The sequence below is a fragment of the Callithrix jacchus genome, chromosome 1, assembly GCF_049354715.1.
Source record: "Callithrix jacchus isolate 240 chromosome 1, calJac240_pri, whole genome shotgun sequence".
In the NCBI taxonomy this organism is placed as follows: domain Eukaryota; kingdom Metazoa; phylum Chordata; class Mammalia; order Primates; family Cebidae; genus Callithrix; species Callithrix jacchus.
The window spans coordinates 209,882,423-209,899,827 of record NC_133502.1 but is presented as its reverse complement, the minus strand read 5'-3'; the positions used below and the strand labels follow the sequence as shown (position 1 = coordinate 209,899,827).

General features: G+C 54.5%; 1 protein-coding gene across 1 annotated transcript; it reads right to left on the bottom strand.

Moving 5' to 3' along the window:
- Nucleotides 1–6,301: 6,301 nt before the first annotated feature.
- On the bottom strand, nucleotides 6,302–17,263 carry APOBEC3G (apolipoprotein B mRNA editing enzyme catalytic subunit 3G; the record flags this gene model as incomplete). The annotated part of the gene is given in 7 exon segments (NM_001267742.1): nucleotides 6,302–6,417; nucleotides 6,786–7,074; nucleotides 8,938–9,091; nucleotides 11,537–11,648; nucleotides 11,870–12,161; nucleotides 13,984–14,143; nucleotides 17,247–17,263. Coding segments are annotated over 7 exon segments (1,140 nt in total), but the record flags the coding sequence as incomplete, so codon positions are not given.
- Nucleotides 17,264–17,405: the final 142 nt, after the last annotated feature.

Below are 17,405 nucleotides of genomic sequence, written 5' to 3'. Positions count from 1 at the left end.
TTTCAGGGCACGGGATGAGCAGTTTCAGCCATCAGGCTCGTGGAAGCCATGTTCTGTAGCCTGAGCGCTTTCCCCTCTTGGCTCCTGGCCTCTGTTTTAGTTGGGCAAGACGGGAATGACCTAATGCTTAGCATCCGTTCTTACAAAAGATGTTTCTCAAAACCCAACTTTCACATTTATGTATATTTCTACTACCCATTTATATTCAGTTCACTGACAAGATTCAAGTATGTTGGGGAGATGGTAGGAGCCAGGCTAGCCGGCCCCAGGATGGGAGGAAGGAGTCTGGGGATGGTGGATGGAGGTTGCTCTGGAGGCAGAAAGCAGCCTCTCACTGGCAGGTTGGGAAAGTGTGGAGGAGGCAGCAAGGTGTTGGGCACTGAGGGGCGGTACTCAGGGCAGGAGCAGCTCAGAAGGCCCAGGTAGGGGTGAATCTGGTACGGGACAGAGGGAAGGCATCAGGAGGCTGAGCAGGAGCCAAGAGGAGCGAGGGGATCAGCTGTGAGGCTACGCTTCAGCTTGGGGACCAGAGATGGGTAGCTTTCATGCAGTGTCATGCGAGGCTGACGTGGCTCATCTCTCTTGTACACGGTCTTCCCAACAGTGTTTAAATTCTGAGATAAAAGAGGGAAGAAGGCAGTCAGGCTCAGCAGGCCTCTCTCCCTGACCCTGGGCCCACCCTTCCCAGGAGTGATCTCACGGCTGTCAGTGCTGGCTCAGTCCCTGCAGGCTCCCCTGAGACATTGTCCCAATGGCATCCCAGACTCCCCTGCCCCTCATGCTGTTCCTCCCTCCAGCACACTCCTCAGGCCCCAACCTCTCACCCTGTTTTTTTTTTTTTTGAGTTGGAGTTTTGCTCTTGTTGCCCAGGCTGGAGTGCAATGGCATGATCTCAACTCACTGAAACCTCCGTCTCCCAGGTTCAAGTGATTCTCCTGCCTCGGCATCCTCAGCCTCCCCAGAAGCTGGGATTACAGGCATGTGCCACCATGCCTGGCTAATTTTGTATTTTTAGTAGAGACAGGGGTTTCTCCATGTTGGTCAGGCTGGTCTTGAACTCCTCACCTCAGGTGATCCGCCCATCTCAGCCTCCCGTAGTGCTGGGATTATAGGCGTGAGCCACCACGCCTGACCCCCTCACCCTTAGAAGACATGATCTGCACACATTCCCCTTTGTCATGCAGTCTGTGAAGCCCATGTTGGAATCATGGTGGGTCACAGTCATGGTGAAGGTGGGCAGGGAAGATGCTCAGCCTCACTTGGTTTTGCTCGGCTTCTAGTAGACTCACACTCTCAACACACAGTCCAGGTGGGGCTCCAGGATATGACCCAGGCGACTTGGTAGCACTTGCTGGGAGGCAGGGCGTTGCAGATCACGACAGGGAGCACATTTCCGCAGTGAGACTGGCTACTTTTGCCATTTCTCACTTCAACATCAAGGAGAGAAGATGCCTGTGGCAGCGGCTCCCGCCTGCGATCCCGGTACGTTGGGAGGCTGACGCAAGAGGATCACCTGAGCCTAGAAATGTAAGATCAACCTGAATAACATAGAAAAACCCCATCCCTGCTAAAACACACACACACACACACACACACACGCACACACACAGAAATTAGCTGGCTGTAGCATGCCTGTAGTCCCAGCTACTTGGGAGACTGAGATGGGAAGATTGCTTAAGTCTGGGAGGTTGAGGCTGCAGCCTGGGTGACAGAGCAAGACCCTGTCTCAAAAAAATACATAAATAAATAGAAGGGGAGATGGATGTCTACAGGCAAACAGGCTCACTGCTGACATAGACCTCTAAAGGGTTGTGCCTTGGCCCTTCCGTTCCTCTCTGCTCAGGGCCACCCTCCCACTCAGGATGCCCTGGAGGACTCAGACGCCTTCTGGGTTCGCGGAACCCTCTGACAGGCAAGGCCACATCCTTCCGTCCTGCAGACTCAGGGCCCTGTTAGAAGGGATGTAACTCGGAAAAGGTGCCAGACTCTTGCCCACCTCCCCCTCGCTCCCTCAGAAAACGCTGTGTACCGTTAGGCAGGTGTGGGGGCAATGCGTTCAGACTTTGACACAGAGGCCATTTTACACCTGGCCCAGATGGCTCTCTGGGAAGCAATGCCTGCCTGGGGTGGTGAGGGCTGGAGAAGGGAGTGGGAAGAGGACAGTGCCCCACCCTGGAGGGAGGCAGAGGTACAGACCCTGAGGGGCAGCAAGAGCCTTCCATGGCCACCCATCCTGAGCCTGCGAGTGCCAAAACCAGAACGCTGCTGGTGGCATCAGCTCCCTGAGGGCTTCCTGGGTGGAGGGGCTGAAGCCAACCTTGGGCACAGGGAGTCTGCTATGACATCGGGAAGCTTGACCCAGGGGGAGGAGGAGACTCAGATTGGCCCAATGCCTGGTGCGGCCAGGCCTTTTTCACATCCAGCCCCCACTGCCCTCCAAGTGCAGAGTTGAGAGGGAGGTATCATTGCCCCCACTCTACAGATGAGTAAAGAGGTTTCAGGGGAGGCGATGTGCCTGGGGACCTGACAGTGGCAGGCACAGTGGGCTCTTAGACCCAGGCTCACCTGCCCACATACCAGTGCAATGGTCCCTACTCTCCAGGTCCCCATAGAAGTGTGTGGAGCCATCACTGCCTGCCCCAAAGTGACACAGAGGGTCACAGTCTCTGCCCAGGGTTTTCTGATTGGCACAGGGCAAACCCGATGGTGGGCATTGTTGCTCCGTGTGTGGGCATGGGCCTATGCCAGGCCATCTCCCCCAGCCCTGCTCCTGGCAGGCCCTGGACCACCCCCACCTCCATCTCAGTCTTCCCACCCAGGGAACTGGGCCACTGCACCCTGGCCAGCTCCTTGAAACACACCAGCGTCTTGATGAAGCAACAACTTTCCCTGTGATCTCTGGATGATCGTTCACTCTCCCATAGGTAGAAAATGTGAAAGACAGCCAGGCGCAGTGGCTCATGCCTGTAATCCCAGCACTTTGGGAGGCTGAGGTGGGTGGATCACGAGGTCAGGGGTTCAAGACCAGCCTGGCCAACATGGTGAAACCTCATCTCTACTACAAAAAAGAAAATAGCTGGATGTGGTGGCTCACACCTGTAATCCGAGCTCCTCAGGAGGCTGAGGTAGAGAATTGCTTGAACCTGGGAGGTTGAGGTTGCAGTGGGTCAAGCTCGTGCCACTGGGCAGCAGAGCAAGAATCCGTCTGCCCCCAAAAAAAGAAAAAGAAAATTTGAAAGACAAAAGTGGTAGATTTGGAAATCTATGTTTGTTCTGAGGGAAGGTAGGGTAGGGGATGATATTCACCAGGAACTGCCTAGAATCCTGATCTCATTCCTTTGGACTTTCCCAGGAACAGCTCGGTGCAGCCTCTGCCATTCTGTCCAACCGTTAGACTGCCGTGCCCTCCATGCTGGGATCCTGAGGGGTTTGTTTTATTTGCTAAGTGGGGTGGAGTGGGTGGCAAAATGTCCAGCAAAAAAATTCTTTTTCCCTGAGCACAATGCAGCAAAATTTCATCATGATGAGGTCGGGTGCGGTGGCTCATACCTGTAATCCCAACACTTTGGGAGGCCGAGGCGGGTGGATCACGAGGTCAAGAGATCGAGACCATCCTGGCCAACATGGTGAAACCGTGTCTCTACTAAAAATACAAAAGTTAGCTGGGCGTGGTGGCACCTGCCTGTAGTCCCAGCACCTCGGGAGGCTGAGGCAGGAGAATCGCTTGAACCGGGGTGGCAGAGATTGCAGTGAGCTGAGATTGCAACTCTGCACTCCAGCCTGGTGACAGAGCCAGATTCCGCCTCAAAAAAAAAAAAAAACAAAAAAGTTCATCATGATTGCTCATGACAGACACAGCCTGGGGTCTAGGATCAGATCTAAAACTAGTATTCATGGCTGGGCAGTGGAGGCTCGTGCCTGTAATCCCAGCACTTTGGGAGGCCAGGCAGGCAGATCACTTGAGGTCAGGAGTTTGAGATCAGCCTGGACAATAGTGGTGAAACCCCATCTCTACTAAAACTACAAAAATTAGCTGGGCATGGTGGCGCACACCTACAATCCCAGCTACTCGGGAGGCTGAGGCAGGAGAATCCCTTGACCCTGGGAGGCAGAGGTTGCAGTGAGCCAAGATCGCACCATTACTCTTTAGCCTAAGTGACAGAGCAAGACTCCATCTTAAAAAAAAAAAAGACAAACACTTCACTGTAAAATGCTTGTAGATGATGCTGATAAAACACTGTACATCCCGGAGACGCTTTGAGGTACAGGTGACAGGTGTACTTAAAAGCATCTCTGGGATGCACAGTGTTTTACCAGCATCATCTACAGGCGTTATCTCCTGCGGACCGACAGCCCCACCCCTATTTTGGCCCGTGCAACACTGAGTGAAAATGAAAGACCCCACATCCTGCTGGAGTTTCCGCTGGAGCCCAGGAAAGGTCACCAGGGACAGGAAGGAGCTGGTTCCCCTTGTGGGCAGCAGGGATGGGTGCAGGGAGAATGGCCGCCTTCACAGGTGCAGGCATTGACTGAGATTCACCCTGGTCCCCTGTAAGCGGGGAGGAGGCAGGTGCCCAGCAGGGATTCAGACTATTGAGGGACAGAGCAGAGCAGAGGGACCCTGGGCAGGTGCTGGGATACACAGCCCAGGTCACCCTGGGACCAGAATGGAGGTCCCGCTGAGGTCTGGAGTCCATGCTGCTCTGTACTGAGGTCCCTGCTCTGCCACCACTGTGGGGCCCCGACCCCCCACAGCCCAGAGGACCACAGGCTGCCAGTTCCCAGCCCAGCTCTCAGCAGTGTCATGGGGCTGTGTCCAGTCCCCTTCCCAGGACCCACTGTGAGTGGAGGCCCAGGGAACAGGGGGCCTGGGTCCTGGGGAAGTGGGGTCCTGGGGGCCGGGGCAGGTCTCCCTGGGACCCGCCTTGTTGTGCTAGCCTAACTGACTGCATCTTAGCTCTAAGCCTGACAAGCTTTCTCTAGCTCTCCCTCCCTGCCACAGCCCCTCAGGTCACGCTGTGCTCAGAGCTTTGAACCGTTGAGGTTTGGGTCCAGGTTGGGTCATGCTGTTCTCAGTACCTGTAACCATTGTAACTGCATCCAGACTTGGCAAGTCCACCCGCTATTGTGAATAACACCCCCTTGGTGACTGTATGGAAAGTATCTGAATACCCCCTTTGGTAACCAACAATTATGGGAACACTCCTGCCTCCTGGTTACCAGCCTTCCTCTCTAACCTGCTTGTTCTGCTGCTGTGAAATTTTGCTTCAGCTAGACTCCCCCTCCCATGTCATACACAAGGTACAAAAAGTAATCGAGCCCCTTCTTCAGGCCGAGAGAATTTTGAGCATTAGCTATCTCTCGGTCGCCGGCAATAAGAGGACTCCTGCTTGAATCTCAGAGTGTGGCACTTTCTCTATAACTCGTTCGGTTACAACACTGTGACATGACTAACTGTGGGGTTCCTTCACCAGGGTCAGGCCCTCTGGCCTCCCCTCCATGGCCCCTTTGCCCAGAATGACCACACATTTTTTATCACTCTCCTGTGGGCTTTAGCTGAGTTTTCTGGCTCCAGAGGGATGTAGTGTGACCTTTGCCCCATTACAGGCCCACTACAAAAGGAAAGACAGTTACACATTTGCTAATATTTATGTAAACACTTGCAAGTCATGATACACTCACAGAAGGAAACATATGAAAATATTTAGTATTTCATTGTATTCCTCTACATATAAAATCGATTCAAATTGTCACTGGATTAGTAGGTTTGAAACTTTTCTGAATGTATTGAGCACACTCTTACTACTATAGCACATAAATTTTCGATTAAAGGTAATTCACTCTAATTTAAAAAATAATCTACTTGTCAGGAGCGAATTGCTTTGCTGGCGTCTGTGATCAGCTGGAGATGGCGGTGAATAGCCTGGTTGCATTTCTTGGAAGAAGATCTTTTATTCCGCTGCTCAGCCCAGGTCTCTGCCTTCCTTAGAGACTGAGGATCATTCATCAGTTTCCCTGATTCAGGAAGAGCAGGGGAGTTGAATGGAGCAGGGGGTGAGAGAGTGGAAAGAGGGCACAGGAGGAGGCCTGGGGACAGGGACAATGATGGGAGAGGAGAGGGGGATGGAGGAGGTGGGAGAGAGAGGGAGGCTGTGAGGAGGAAAGGGAGAGACAGCATTGGGCGCCCTGGGGGGAGCAGGGAACCCAGAAGAGGCTCTGAGCAGAGGGGAAGGCAAGGCCCAGGGGAGGAGGGGAGGAGGGGAGGCCCATGGGGCACTGGGCAGAGGGAGGAGGCCCTCACCTGGAGAATGGCCTGCAGCCTCCCACTCAGGGCTTGGCTGTGCTCATTTAGGCCCTCCCAGGGCTCGAAGCGGCATCTGTGGTGATCCACAAAGGTGTCCCAGCAGTGACTAAACTCTGAAACGGGACAGGGGAGATAAGTCCTGTTCCCCTGTGGGGAGAGAGAGGCACCCAGGGCCCTGACTCTCAGGACAGACGCCCACATGCTGGTTTCAGTCCCTCCTTTCCCTCTCCCTCCCCTAGGGACTTCCTTCCTTCATCAGGCACTTCCTTCCCATTGGAATCGGAGCCAGCCCAGATCTCATTGTTTCTGGAAGCCCCAAGTCTGTCTTCCACTTGCAGCCACCCTCCTTGCCATTCCCATGCCGCCATCTCCTGGCCTGGCCTCTCCCCCAGGGATGCCCACCCTCCCCACTATCTAGTAACTCCCAAGGGCCCTCTCCTGCCCCGGCTGACCCCACCCCACTCCAGGCTTCCATTCTCACCACTGTATTTCATCATGGAAATTGGGGCCCCAGCTCTGTTCAGCCTGCGCAGGCCCTTTTTATATCCTCGTTGATAACCATAGATGCGGGCAGCGAAGATGCGCAGGTTCACGTGTGGGTTCTCTTGAAGGAATTCAGCCACCTTCTCGGCACAGCAGAAGCAGGGGCTCCAGGAGATGAAGCAGGTGACCCTGTAGCGCTGGGCCGGGTCCAGCTTCCAAAACAAAATCAGATCCAGGAGGCACAGCTCTGCATGGCGGCCTTCAGGGAAACCCGGATTATTTGAAGCCTAGAAAAGAAAGCAAGGTGTGCGGTGTCTTTTGTGAGCGGGGAGGGACAGCCCAGATCAGAGAGGCTGGGTGTGGGGCAGCCTCCAGCACAAGATTAGAAGGGGCACCAAACCCTAGTTATCAAGATGATTTCATTTTCTTCTTCTTCTTTTCTTTTCTTTTTTTTTTTTTTTTTGAGAGACAAAGAGTCTGGTTCTGTCTCCGAGGCTAGAGTGCAATGGTGCGATCTCAGCTCACTGCAACCTCCACCTCTTGGGTTGAAGCGATTCTTGTGCCTCAACCTACCCAATAGCTGGGACTACAGGCACGCGCCACCATGCCTCGCTAATTTTTATATTTTTAGTAGAGACGGGGTTTCACCATGGTGGCCAGGCTGATCTTGAACTCCTGACCTCAAGTGATGCTCTCGCCTTGGCCTCCCAAACTGCTGGGATTACAGGTGTGAGCCACCACACCCAACCTGATTTTGAAAATGATGCATTACTTTTATTTGACATTGTGAAGGGATTTCTCTGATACCGAGTTTTTGGAGCATGGTCTCATTTTGGACCTCAGGTCAGTGCCTTCAGGACCCTCTCTTCAGGACCCCTTCAGGGAGGGGCTGCAGAGCTAGGGGAGGGAGGACAGATGCCGTTGAGCTGCATCTGAATCCCTTGTGGGGAGACTGACCTCTATACCCATCGTTTCCCCTCAGCCCACCCCTTCTGTGACCTATAATTCTAGAAGCTTCCCCCTGTATTGAGTCTAAGGGTGACATAGACTGAGGCCAGAGGGCTCCCTTTGCAGGGAGAAGTGGGGATGAGGAGCTCCCAGTAGGATTAACCCCAAATGGGGTTAAGGCCCCAGTCATGGGGTGACTGTCCTTGTTGAGCCCAAGGAATTATGGCATTTTGTCCAAACACAAGTGCAGGATTTTCCATTTCGATGAGGAACTGGTGAAGCCCAGGACGCCAGTGTGGAGAGGACTCGGGGGAGAAGGGAGGACACGATCTGTGCTGAGAAGGGGCTGTGGGTCATTCTGGGGGGACTCCTGTCCCATGGGATAGGCGGTGTGGAGACCTAAAAAGTAGCTTCCAAGCAGTGTGTGTGGGCCCAGCAGGGCCTACAATGAGCTCATAAAGCCCAGAGGAGCCCCCATGTCTAGCACCAGAGCTGAGCGGAATCAGGCCTCTCTAACCAGGGGCTGTGCTGGGCGGGGGCCGGGGAAGATCATCCCTCGGGCTCAGGGCCCCTTGGCCTGTCCTGTCCCGGCTCCTCCCCAAATGCTGGCCATCCCTGCATCCTGATGTGGGCCTGTTCTGGCCTTGCTGTGGGCTCCACCCTGGTCAGGACAGAATCCCTGATTGGCCTCTCCTGCCTCAGTCTCTCTCCCCACGGGATGTAGCCCAGGAGCAGGCACTGGGGAATCCTGGCCTTGTGAGGTCAGGGAGGCCCTGAGCCCTCAAATCCCACCGTTCTAATGATTCCTGGTGGGAGTTGCGTCTGGGAGGGATCCTGGGAGGGTCTCAGGAAGCGCTTTGCCTTTGACCCCACCTAGCCCTGGTGCAGACCCTTTTCCTCTGCCTGGACCCTCTCAGAGCACAGCAGGAGGGGGGATGGCTGAGCCCTGGACCCGGGGGTGACTCTGGACTAGTGGTGCCCCCAAGACACATGGCCGGTTAGGTATGTGGGGCTGGAAGCTGCTGATCCTGGAGAGTCGCTGAAGCCGAGGTCTCCCTGAACCCCAGGGCCAAGCAGCAGCAGTGCAGGAAGCACAGGTGACAGCCAGCCTGCGGACCCCACGGGTCCCACCCAGAACCTTCTAGGCATGTGTGTCCCTCAGTGGGGAGGGCCCTGCGTGGATGCGGGTGTTTGGTGATCACCTCGTTGAGTATGAAGCCCCTGTGCTGGTGCAGCGGGACCCAGGTGCCACTGTGCAGGTGCTCCACCTCGTAACACAGGTAGGTCTGGTGCCGTCCAAGGACCGAAGGGTCATTGGTAAAGTTGTAAGTGAATGTGTCTGGATCCATCAGGTGTCTGTGGACAGCGGGAGAAAAGCCCAGAAGAGTAAGAGCCCTCCTGGACTGCCCCGCCTCCCCCTCCTTCCCCACGCTTTCCCTCAGGCACCCCAAATTCCTTCCCCCTGCTCCCCACATCCCTTGGCACCACTCAGGAGGGGCTCCCGCTCACGTGCAGGAATCTCCAAACCTCCCTCTGAGGGGGCGCCTTCTGGGGCTCACTGGGACATCCCTGTAGCCCTGGGGCCTGTCGGGGTCTTGTCAGGGTCTCCCAGGGTCAGCTCTGTGTGCTCAGACCCTCTGGGGAGGCCCCTGCCCCTCTCTCTGAGCTAGAGCTGGGTCTCCTTCCCTGGCCTCACCATGCAACCCAGTCCTGGCTCTGCTCACCCTCAGTCCCTGCTGGAGATGGACCCTCTGGGGCTTCCCTCCCGCAAGCGGGGTTAATATTACCACACCCAGCATCGGGGCAGAGATGCTCCTGAGTGGGACCAGCAGGAGAGCCTGCTAGGGACTGTTTTTGGATAATTCACAGGATTTTCTTCTGTTGCCCAAAAAACACGTGTCCTCACAAGACCACACATTATGAAAATAGAAGTGAACTCTCAGCCCCAGTGCAGAGGCTCTTCCAACACAGAAGCACCCAGTGCAGAGGCTCTTTCAACACAGAAGCGCCAGTGCAGAGGCTCTTCCAACACAGAAGCCCCAGTGCAGAGGCTCTTCCAACACAGAAGCACCCAGTGCAGAGGCTCTTCCAACACAGAAGCACCCAGTGCAGAGGCTCTTCCAACACAGAAGCCCCAGTGCAGAGGCTCTTCCAACACAGAAGCACCCAGTGCAGAGGCTCTTCCAACACAGAAGCCCCAGTGCAGAGGCTCTTCCAACACAGAAGTGCCCAGTGCAGAGGCTCTTCCAACACAGAAGCCCCAGTGCAGAGGCTCTTCCAACACAGAAGCGCCAGGGCTTCTCCCTGGACTGGACAGAGGGGAGGACGTGACCTCTGATAGGACTCTGCAGAGCCTGGGACCAGGAGGAGTCTGGCTGGGGAAGCCAGGGGCATCAGCTGAGGGGTCACGTGGGGACCCCTAAAGAGGCCCAGAGAGAGTGACAAGAGGAGCAGCCAGGGGCAGGGAGCCTGTCGGGGCTAAGGAGCGGCTCAGGAGTGTGGGGTGCAGGAGGAATGGGGTGGGTGGAGCACGCAGGAAGGTCTGAGTGGAGGGGCTGTGAGGGTCAGGTCAGGACTCCCTGGGAGATACACACACAGGACAGGAACCCCTCCCTCGCTCCCCAGGCCTGCCCACAATGGCTGTGCTTGTTGCCGTGGGCTGCACTGTTTCTCCCCAAAATCCACATATTGAAGCCCCAACCCCCACTGCCTCAAAGTGTGGCTGTCTTTGGAAACAGGTCCTTTTCTGTTTGTTTGCTTGACAAGTTTCGATCTGTCCCCCAGGCTGGAGTGCGGTGCCACAGTCTGGCCTCACCGCAACCTCTGCCTCCCAGGTTCAAGCCATTCTCCTGCCTGAGCCTCTAGAGTAGCCAGGATTATAAACATGCATCCGCCGACTGGCTAATTTTTCTATTTTGGGTAGAGATGGGGTTTTGTCATGTTGGCCAGGCTGATCTCGAACCCCTGACCTCAGGTGGACCCGCCTCACACTCCCAAAGTACTGGGATTACAGGCATGAACCTCTGCACCCAGCCTGGAGACAGGTCCTTGCATCAGATGATGAATGTAAATGAGACCTCTAGGGTGGGCCTAAATTCACTTGGCTGCGGTCCTAAACCTGGAGGACGTTTGCAGGCAGAGAGACACCAGGGGAGCAGGTGCAGAGAGGAAAGGCCACAGAGGACATGGCTGGGAGGGACCCCTGCCAGCCAGGAGGAGCAGCCTCGGGCCTCAGAGGAAACAACCCAGCCGACGGCTCCACCTTGAACTTGCAGCCTCCACATCTGTGAGAAAATAAACAGCTGCCCTGTGGGTGCCCAGCCCGGGGCCATCTTCTATGGCAGCCGAAGCCTGAAGCTCTGTTTCCAAGGAGGCGGCTCCTTCTCAGGGGCTCAGGTTGGCCTATAAGGATGTGGCTGAAAGCTTCTGTAGAGCTTGTGAATATTCACCAGGGAGATGGAAGGAGCCAGCCTGTGGCTCCCAAGCTGAGGGGAGGGCAGCCTCGGGGGTGGATGGAGGTCACTCTGGAGGCAGAAGGGGTCTCTCACTCACAGGTAGGGCCCAGAAAAGCAGGGAGACAGCAAAATAGAGGGAGCAGGGGTGGGGCTAGAGGTGGGGTTGAGGGTGGGGGTGGGGGGTGTGACCATGAGGGCAGGCAGCTGGGCAGGAGGGCTCGGCCAGGAGTGGAACTGGTCTGAGACAGAGGGGACGCCTCAGGAGGATGAGCAGGAGAGGGGAAGCCTCAGGAGGATGAGCAGGGGGTGAGAGGAGAGAGGCGATGAGGCGGAAGGAGACCCTCACCCGAGAACCTCCCCCAGCGTGATGTGCAGTAATGTATAATGTTTAGGCAGCTTATTCCAAGGCTTATACAATCTTTGGTTGTCCACGAACTTGTCCCAACAGTGTTGAAATTCTGAGAAAAAGAAGAGAGAACGCAGTCAGGCCCAGCTGGCCTCTCTTCTGTGACCCTGGGGCCCTCCCCTTCCAGACCTACTCCGGGATGTTAGTTACACTCAGTGCCGGACCTGACCCCACAGGCTCCCCTGGGACACTTGGCCTCTCCTGGCATCACAGACCCACCCATCGCAGATCCTCATGCACTCCCTCCCACACCCCTGAACCCCTACTTCTCACCGCCATAACTCATGATCTTCATGGTGGCATGTGGACTGTCTCTTCTCTGACACAGTCTGCGAAGCTCCTCCCGGTAATGTGGGATCCAGAAGTAGTAGAGGCGGGCCACAAAGATGGTCAGAGTGACCTTCCCATCCTCAGTCAGGAACTCGGCCACATTCCTTGCACACACTGGGCAGGGGCTCCAGGACACAAACCAGGTGACCTCGTATTCCTGGTCACTATGCAGCTTCCACTTTCGGAACCAATGGAGGAATCTCATCTCTGGGTGGTGTTGAGGCTTTGAATAGACCTGGGAGAAGAGGAGGGGGCAGGGAAAGCTGTGGGACACTAAGCAGGAGGAGTGCAGGGGTGGGGCAGGGGGAGGAGGGGCCAAGACAGAGCCCAGGGGATCTTGTTCACTGAAGCTTCTTTCCTCCATCCCCCCTCTTTGGCTTGAGAGTCTGTCTGCTCCAAAGCTCATGTTCAGTGTTAATTGCTATTGCAATGGCCTTAAGGGGTGGCACCGACACTCAACTGTGAGGCTGTGGGGACTGCACCTTTGTGGGTACCACTGGGGTTGTTATTCAAGGGTGACTTCAGCCCCTCTCTCTGTCTCTGTCTCTTCCCCTCCAGCTGGAGGGGCAGCGTGTCAGACTAAACTCCTGCTTCCTCTGTCCCCTGTGGTGGAGCAGCAGTGACTCCACATCCCAGGCCGCTCTGTCTGCAGCATCCCCTGAGCTTCCCCAGCAACCTTCACCCCAACGTGACAGTGCAGCTCGCAGGCCCCGGAAACTTGCTGGTGCCTTGACATTGGACTTCCCAGAGTCCAGAACTGGAGCCAACACATTTCCGTTCATTGTAAATTTCCCCATCTCAGTCATGCTGTTGAAGCATCACCGGGTGCACTAAGACACATGCCTCCCTTCTGTTGGTAGTTTTCCTAGCCCTGTTCATGGCCTCATGCGTGAATTCTGGCATCCATTCTCCCAGGCATTCGTTCACCAGACATGCTCAGCCCCTGGTGTGGCCTGGCCCTCTGGGGTCGGCCTCGTTCCCTGCCTGCCATCTGCTGGGGAGGCTGCTGGGCCTGTGCTGTCCCATGTGGGTGGGGGGGTGGGCATTGGCCACGGGGGCTACAGAGCACTTGAAATGGAGCCTGATGAGAGATGTGAGCACAGGAAAAATACAAAGCTCACTTCTCTCTCTCTCTCTCTCTTTTGAGACGGAGTTTTGTCTTGTTGCCAAGGCTGGAGTGCAATGGCGTGATCTCGGCTCACCACAACCTCCGCCTCATGGGTTCAAGTGATTCTGCTGAGGCAGCTCTGGAGCATCTGGGATTACAGGTGCCCACCACCACAACTGCCTATTTTTTCATTTTTTTATTTTTTAATTTTTAGTAGAGACAGGATTTCACGCTGTCGGCCAGGCTGGTTTTAAACATCTAACCTCAGGTGATCTGCCTGCCTTGGCCTCCCAAAGTGCTGGGATTACAAGCATGAGCCACTGTGTGTGGCCTACACTGCTCATTTCAAAGACTCCGTGTGAGAGGAAAAAGCAACTTCACTATCTTGTGAAGAATTTTATGTTAATTAATGTTGAAGTAATATGTTAGCTACAGTGGATTAAATAAAATATTAAAATTAGGCCAGGCGTGGTGGCTCATGCCTGCAATCCCAATACTTTGGAAGCCCAAGGCAGGTGGATCACCTGAGGTGAGGAGCTCGAGGCCAGCCTGGCCAACATGATGAAACCCCATGTCTACTAAAAACACAAAAAATTTAGCTGGGCGTGGTGATGGGCACCTGTAATCCCAGCACCTCAGGAGTCTGATTGCTTGAACCCAGGAGGCAGAGCTTCCGGTGAGCCGAGATCGCGCCATTGCACTCCAGCCTGGGCAACAAGAGCAAAACTCCAACTTAAAAAAAAAAAAAAAGCGTATCTGCTAAGAGGCAAACCCCCACGATCCGATCCCAGGACGGTCAAGCCAGCAGGTCAGGTTCACAGACTTGAAAAACGTGGGAGAAAAGTACACAGTGGATAGCCCGCCGCGGGCATGTCACCGATCAGTGCGTGCTTTGCTTCCCCAGCTGGCTTAGCTTCTGCCTGCAAATTCACTGGAGTCTGGGGGGTACCTGGCCTTGCAAGATCTTTGCAACCAAAGGGGGCCTCGAGCAGTCATTTGTTTTCATTTTCACTTCGTAGCACAGCCAGACGGTGTTCCGATGAGAAAGGATGGGTCTATTATAAAAGTTGTAGAAGAATGTGTCTGGATCCATTCGCGCCACCGTGTTTCTGAAGACACAAGAGAGAAACCAGCCAATTCAGAGAGCGCTCCCTGGAGCCCTCCGGGCTGATGTCCACTCTGCACAGCTTGTTGGACAGCCCTGGGCCTCCCCCTCCCTCCACAGGCCTGAGAATTTCTACTGCCTGCCCAGGCAGGAAGACCAGGGAGATGGCTGGGTGTCTTATGCCTGTAATCCCAGTACTGTGGGAGGCCGAGGTGAGAGTATCATGAGGTCAGGAGTTCGAGACCATCCTGGCCAACATGGTGAAACCCTATCTCTCCTAAAATACAAAAAATTAGCTGGGCATGGTAGTGCCATGCCTGTAATTTCAGCTACCAGGGAGGCTGAGGCAGGGGAATCTTGAACCTGGGAGGCATTAGGCCAGAGAAATGCTGTGGGAGGTTGCAATGAGCCAAGGTCATCCGATTGCACTCCAGCCTGGAGACACAGCAAGACTGCGTCTCAAAAAAAAAAAAAAAAATACCAGGGAGAGAACAAGAGAAAGGGATGGTGGCAGGGGCAGCAGGGCCAGGGTGACCTCTCCCGCTCAGGGCCCAGCTCTGGTCTTTCCACAGGTACATTCCTCACCCTCCCAATATTTCTGCCCACCCAACTGCCAATTAGGAAGATGCAAAAGAGAAACTTCACTATCTTGTGGCTGGGTGTTATGCTCATGCCTGTAATCCCAGCACTTTCGGAGGCTGAGGCAGGCAGATCACTTGAGGTCAGGAGTTTGAGACCAGCCTGGCTAACATGGTGAGACCCCGTGTCTCTACTAAAAATACAAAAAAAGATTAGCCAGGTGTGGTAGTAGGTGCCTGTAAACCCAGTTACTCTAGAGGTTGGGGCAGGAGAATTGCCTGAACTGCCAGTTGGAGGTTGCAGTGAGCTGAGATGGCGCCACTGCACTCCAGCCTGGGTGATGAGTTAAACTCCGTCTTAAAAAAAAAAAAAAGGCAGAGAACAAAACTCTTCACCGCCAAATAATAGCTTTTAACCTTTCACCTCAGCTTCCTCCTGACATTTCACCTCTATATGATTATTTTTAAATGACGGTAGAACTGAATGCTGAGGCCCAGGCCACTTTTCTAAGTGCTTCAAGGTTCTGAGCTCATGTGATGCTGACCTGGGCCTGCAGGGCCATTCCCATCTTACAGAGGGGGTGCCAGAGGCACAGAGAGGCAGGGTAACCTGCCCTGGACATGGAGCTGGGCTGATGGAGCTGAGGCCCCTTTCTAGGCCAGCCCTCTCCAGCCTCTGCATTCACCAGCCCTGCAGGAGGGAGCCGCTGGGGACTGGGCTCTCTTCTCACTACATTTTATTTTTATTTATTTATTTATTTATTGAGACGGAGTTTCGCTGTTGTTACCCAGACTGGAGTGCAATGGCACGATTTCGGCTCACCTCAACCTCCACCTTCTGGGTTCAGGCAATTCTCCTGCCTCAGCCTCCCGAGTAGCTGGGACTACAGGTGCCCACCACCATGCCCAACTAATTTTTGTATTTTTAGTAGAGACGGGGTTGCACCTTGTTGACCAGGATGGTCTCGATCTCTTGACCTCATGATCCACCCGCCTCAGCCTCCCAAAGTACTGGGATTATACGCGTGAACCACCGCGCCCGGCCTTCTCACTACATTTTAAAATAAGAGCATTTCTCCTGATCATTGCGTTTTTCCTCTATATTCCATGTTACTGGTGGCATTATAAACGGTGAATGGCAGTCCTAGATGTAAGCTCTGACTGCCCATGAATGGCATGGTAATATCTCTGTGTACCCTGCACACACACCCCAGATGAGTTCCTGGAAGAAACGATCAACTCCTGCGATGCCTAACTAACCTGAGACATTCTTCTATTGTTTCTTTCTTCTTTTAAATTATCATACAGGCCAAAATGTCACTATTGTTTCTTCTTCCAGCCTCAATTGACAAGGCCATTGGACTTTGTGACTTTGTAACCGACCTTGGCCGACCTCGTGACTCCATGCCCTACGACCCCCTCCCAGCTTGCAAACCTACCACCCCCTCCCAGCTTGCAAACCTACGACCCCCTCCCAGCTTGCAAACCTACGACCCCCTCCCAGCTTGCAAAACAACCTCCCTAAAGTTACTTCTGTAACTTTCCACTGTTTAACTCCAAACCTATAAAACCAACTCCTCTCCCTCCACCCTCTGCTGACTCCATTTTCGGCCTCAGCCTGGCCACACTTGGGTGAATAAACAGCCATGTTGCTCACACAAAGCCTGTTTGGGGGTCTCTTCATTCAGAGCTCCCGTTTTAACACTGGAGGAGGACTGTGTGTTTGGGGTCATCTGCAGCCTCCTGTGCCCACAGTGGAGACATCCTTGGAAGAGATGGTTTATCTTGTGCTTCAGAGACCATTCCCTCCCCCACACCCTCTCATAAGACTTTTTTTTTTTTTTTTGAGACTGAGTCTCCTTCTGTTGCCCAGGCTGGAGTACAATGGCGCAATCTCAGCTCAATGCAACTTCCACCTCCTGTGTTCAAGTGATTCTCCTGCCTCTGCCTCTTGAGTAGCTGAGATTACAGATGCCTGCTACCATGCCCGGCTAGTTTTTTGTATTTTTAGTAGAGATGAGGTTTTACCATGTTGGCCAGGCTGGTCTTGAACTCCTGATCTCATGATCCACCCGCCTCCCAAAGCGCTGGGATTGCACGCTTGAGCCACCACCCCCGGCCCAAGACTTTGTATTTCAGCAAAGTAAATCTTACAGAAAATCCATCAAAGCGCTGTGAACAAAAATGCCTGATTGCTCCAGTCATCCTTCGATTCAATTCTCCCAGTTCCAGAGCTTAGGAACGGTGGGAAGCACGTAGAGGGAGCACCCTCCCAGGGCAGGGAGCATCAGCCTGGCCAAGACTTTCAGGAGACAGTCTTAGCAGGAGGCCTGGGCTGGGGCAGGTGGGGGAGGTGGCCCATTCAGAAGCAGCAGTGAGGTGACCACACAGTGGGGCAAAGAGCCTGGCAGGGAGTGGGGGCAACAGAGGAGCCAGAGGGGAGGGAACCAGCCCAGGGGTGGGCCAGGGGCAGGGGGAGGCCAGGGCTAAGTCCCAGCAGGGCTACCAGGCAGGAGGGGACAGCTGTACCTGGTCTGAGGCTTCATCTGTGGCCAGCTAGTCCCAACCATGATCTTTGTCTGAACCACTAAGGTTTCACTTTCGGCTACAGGCTCCAGGTTTTAGGACAGCCCTCCTTAAAGTGACCACGCCCAGGACCTTGTGAGTCATGGTCCCTCCCCCTCCCAG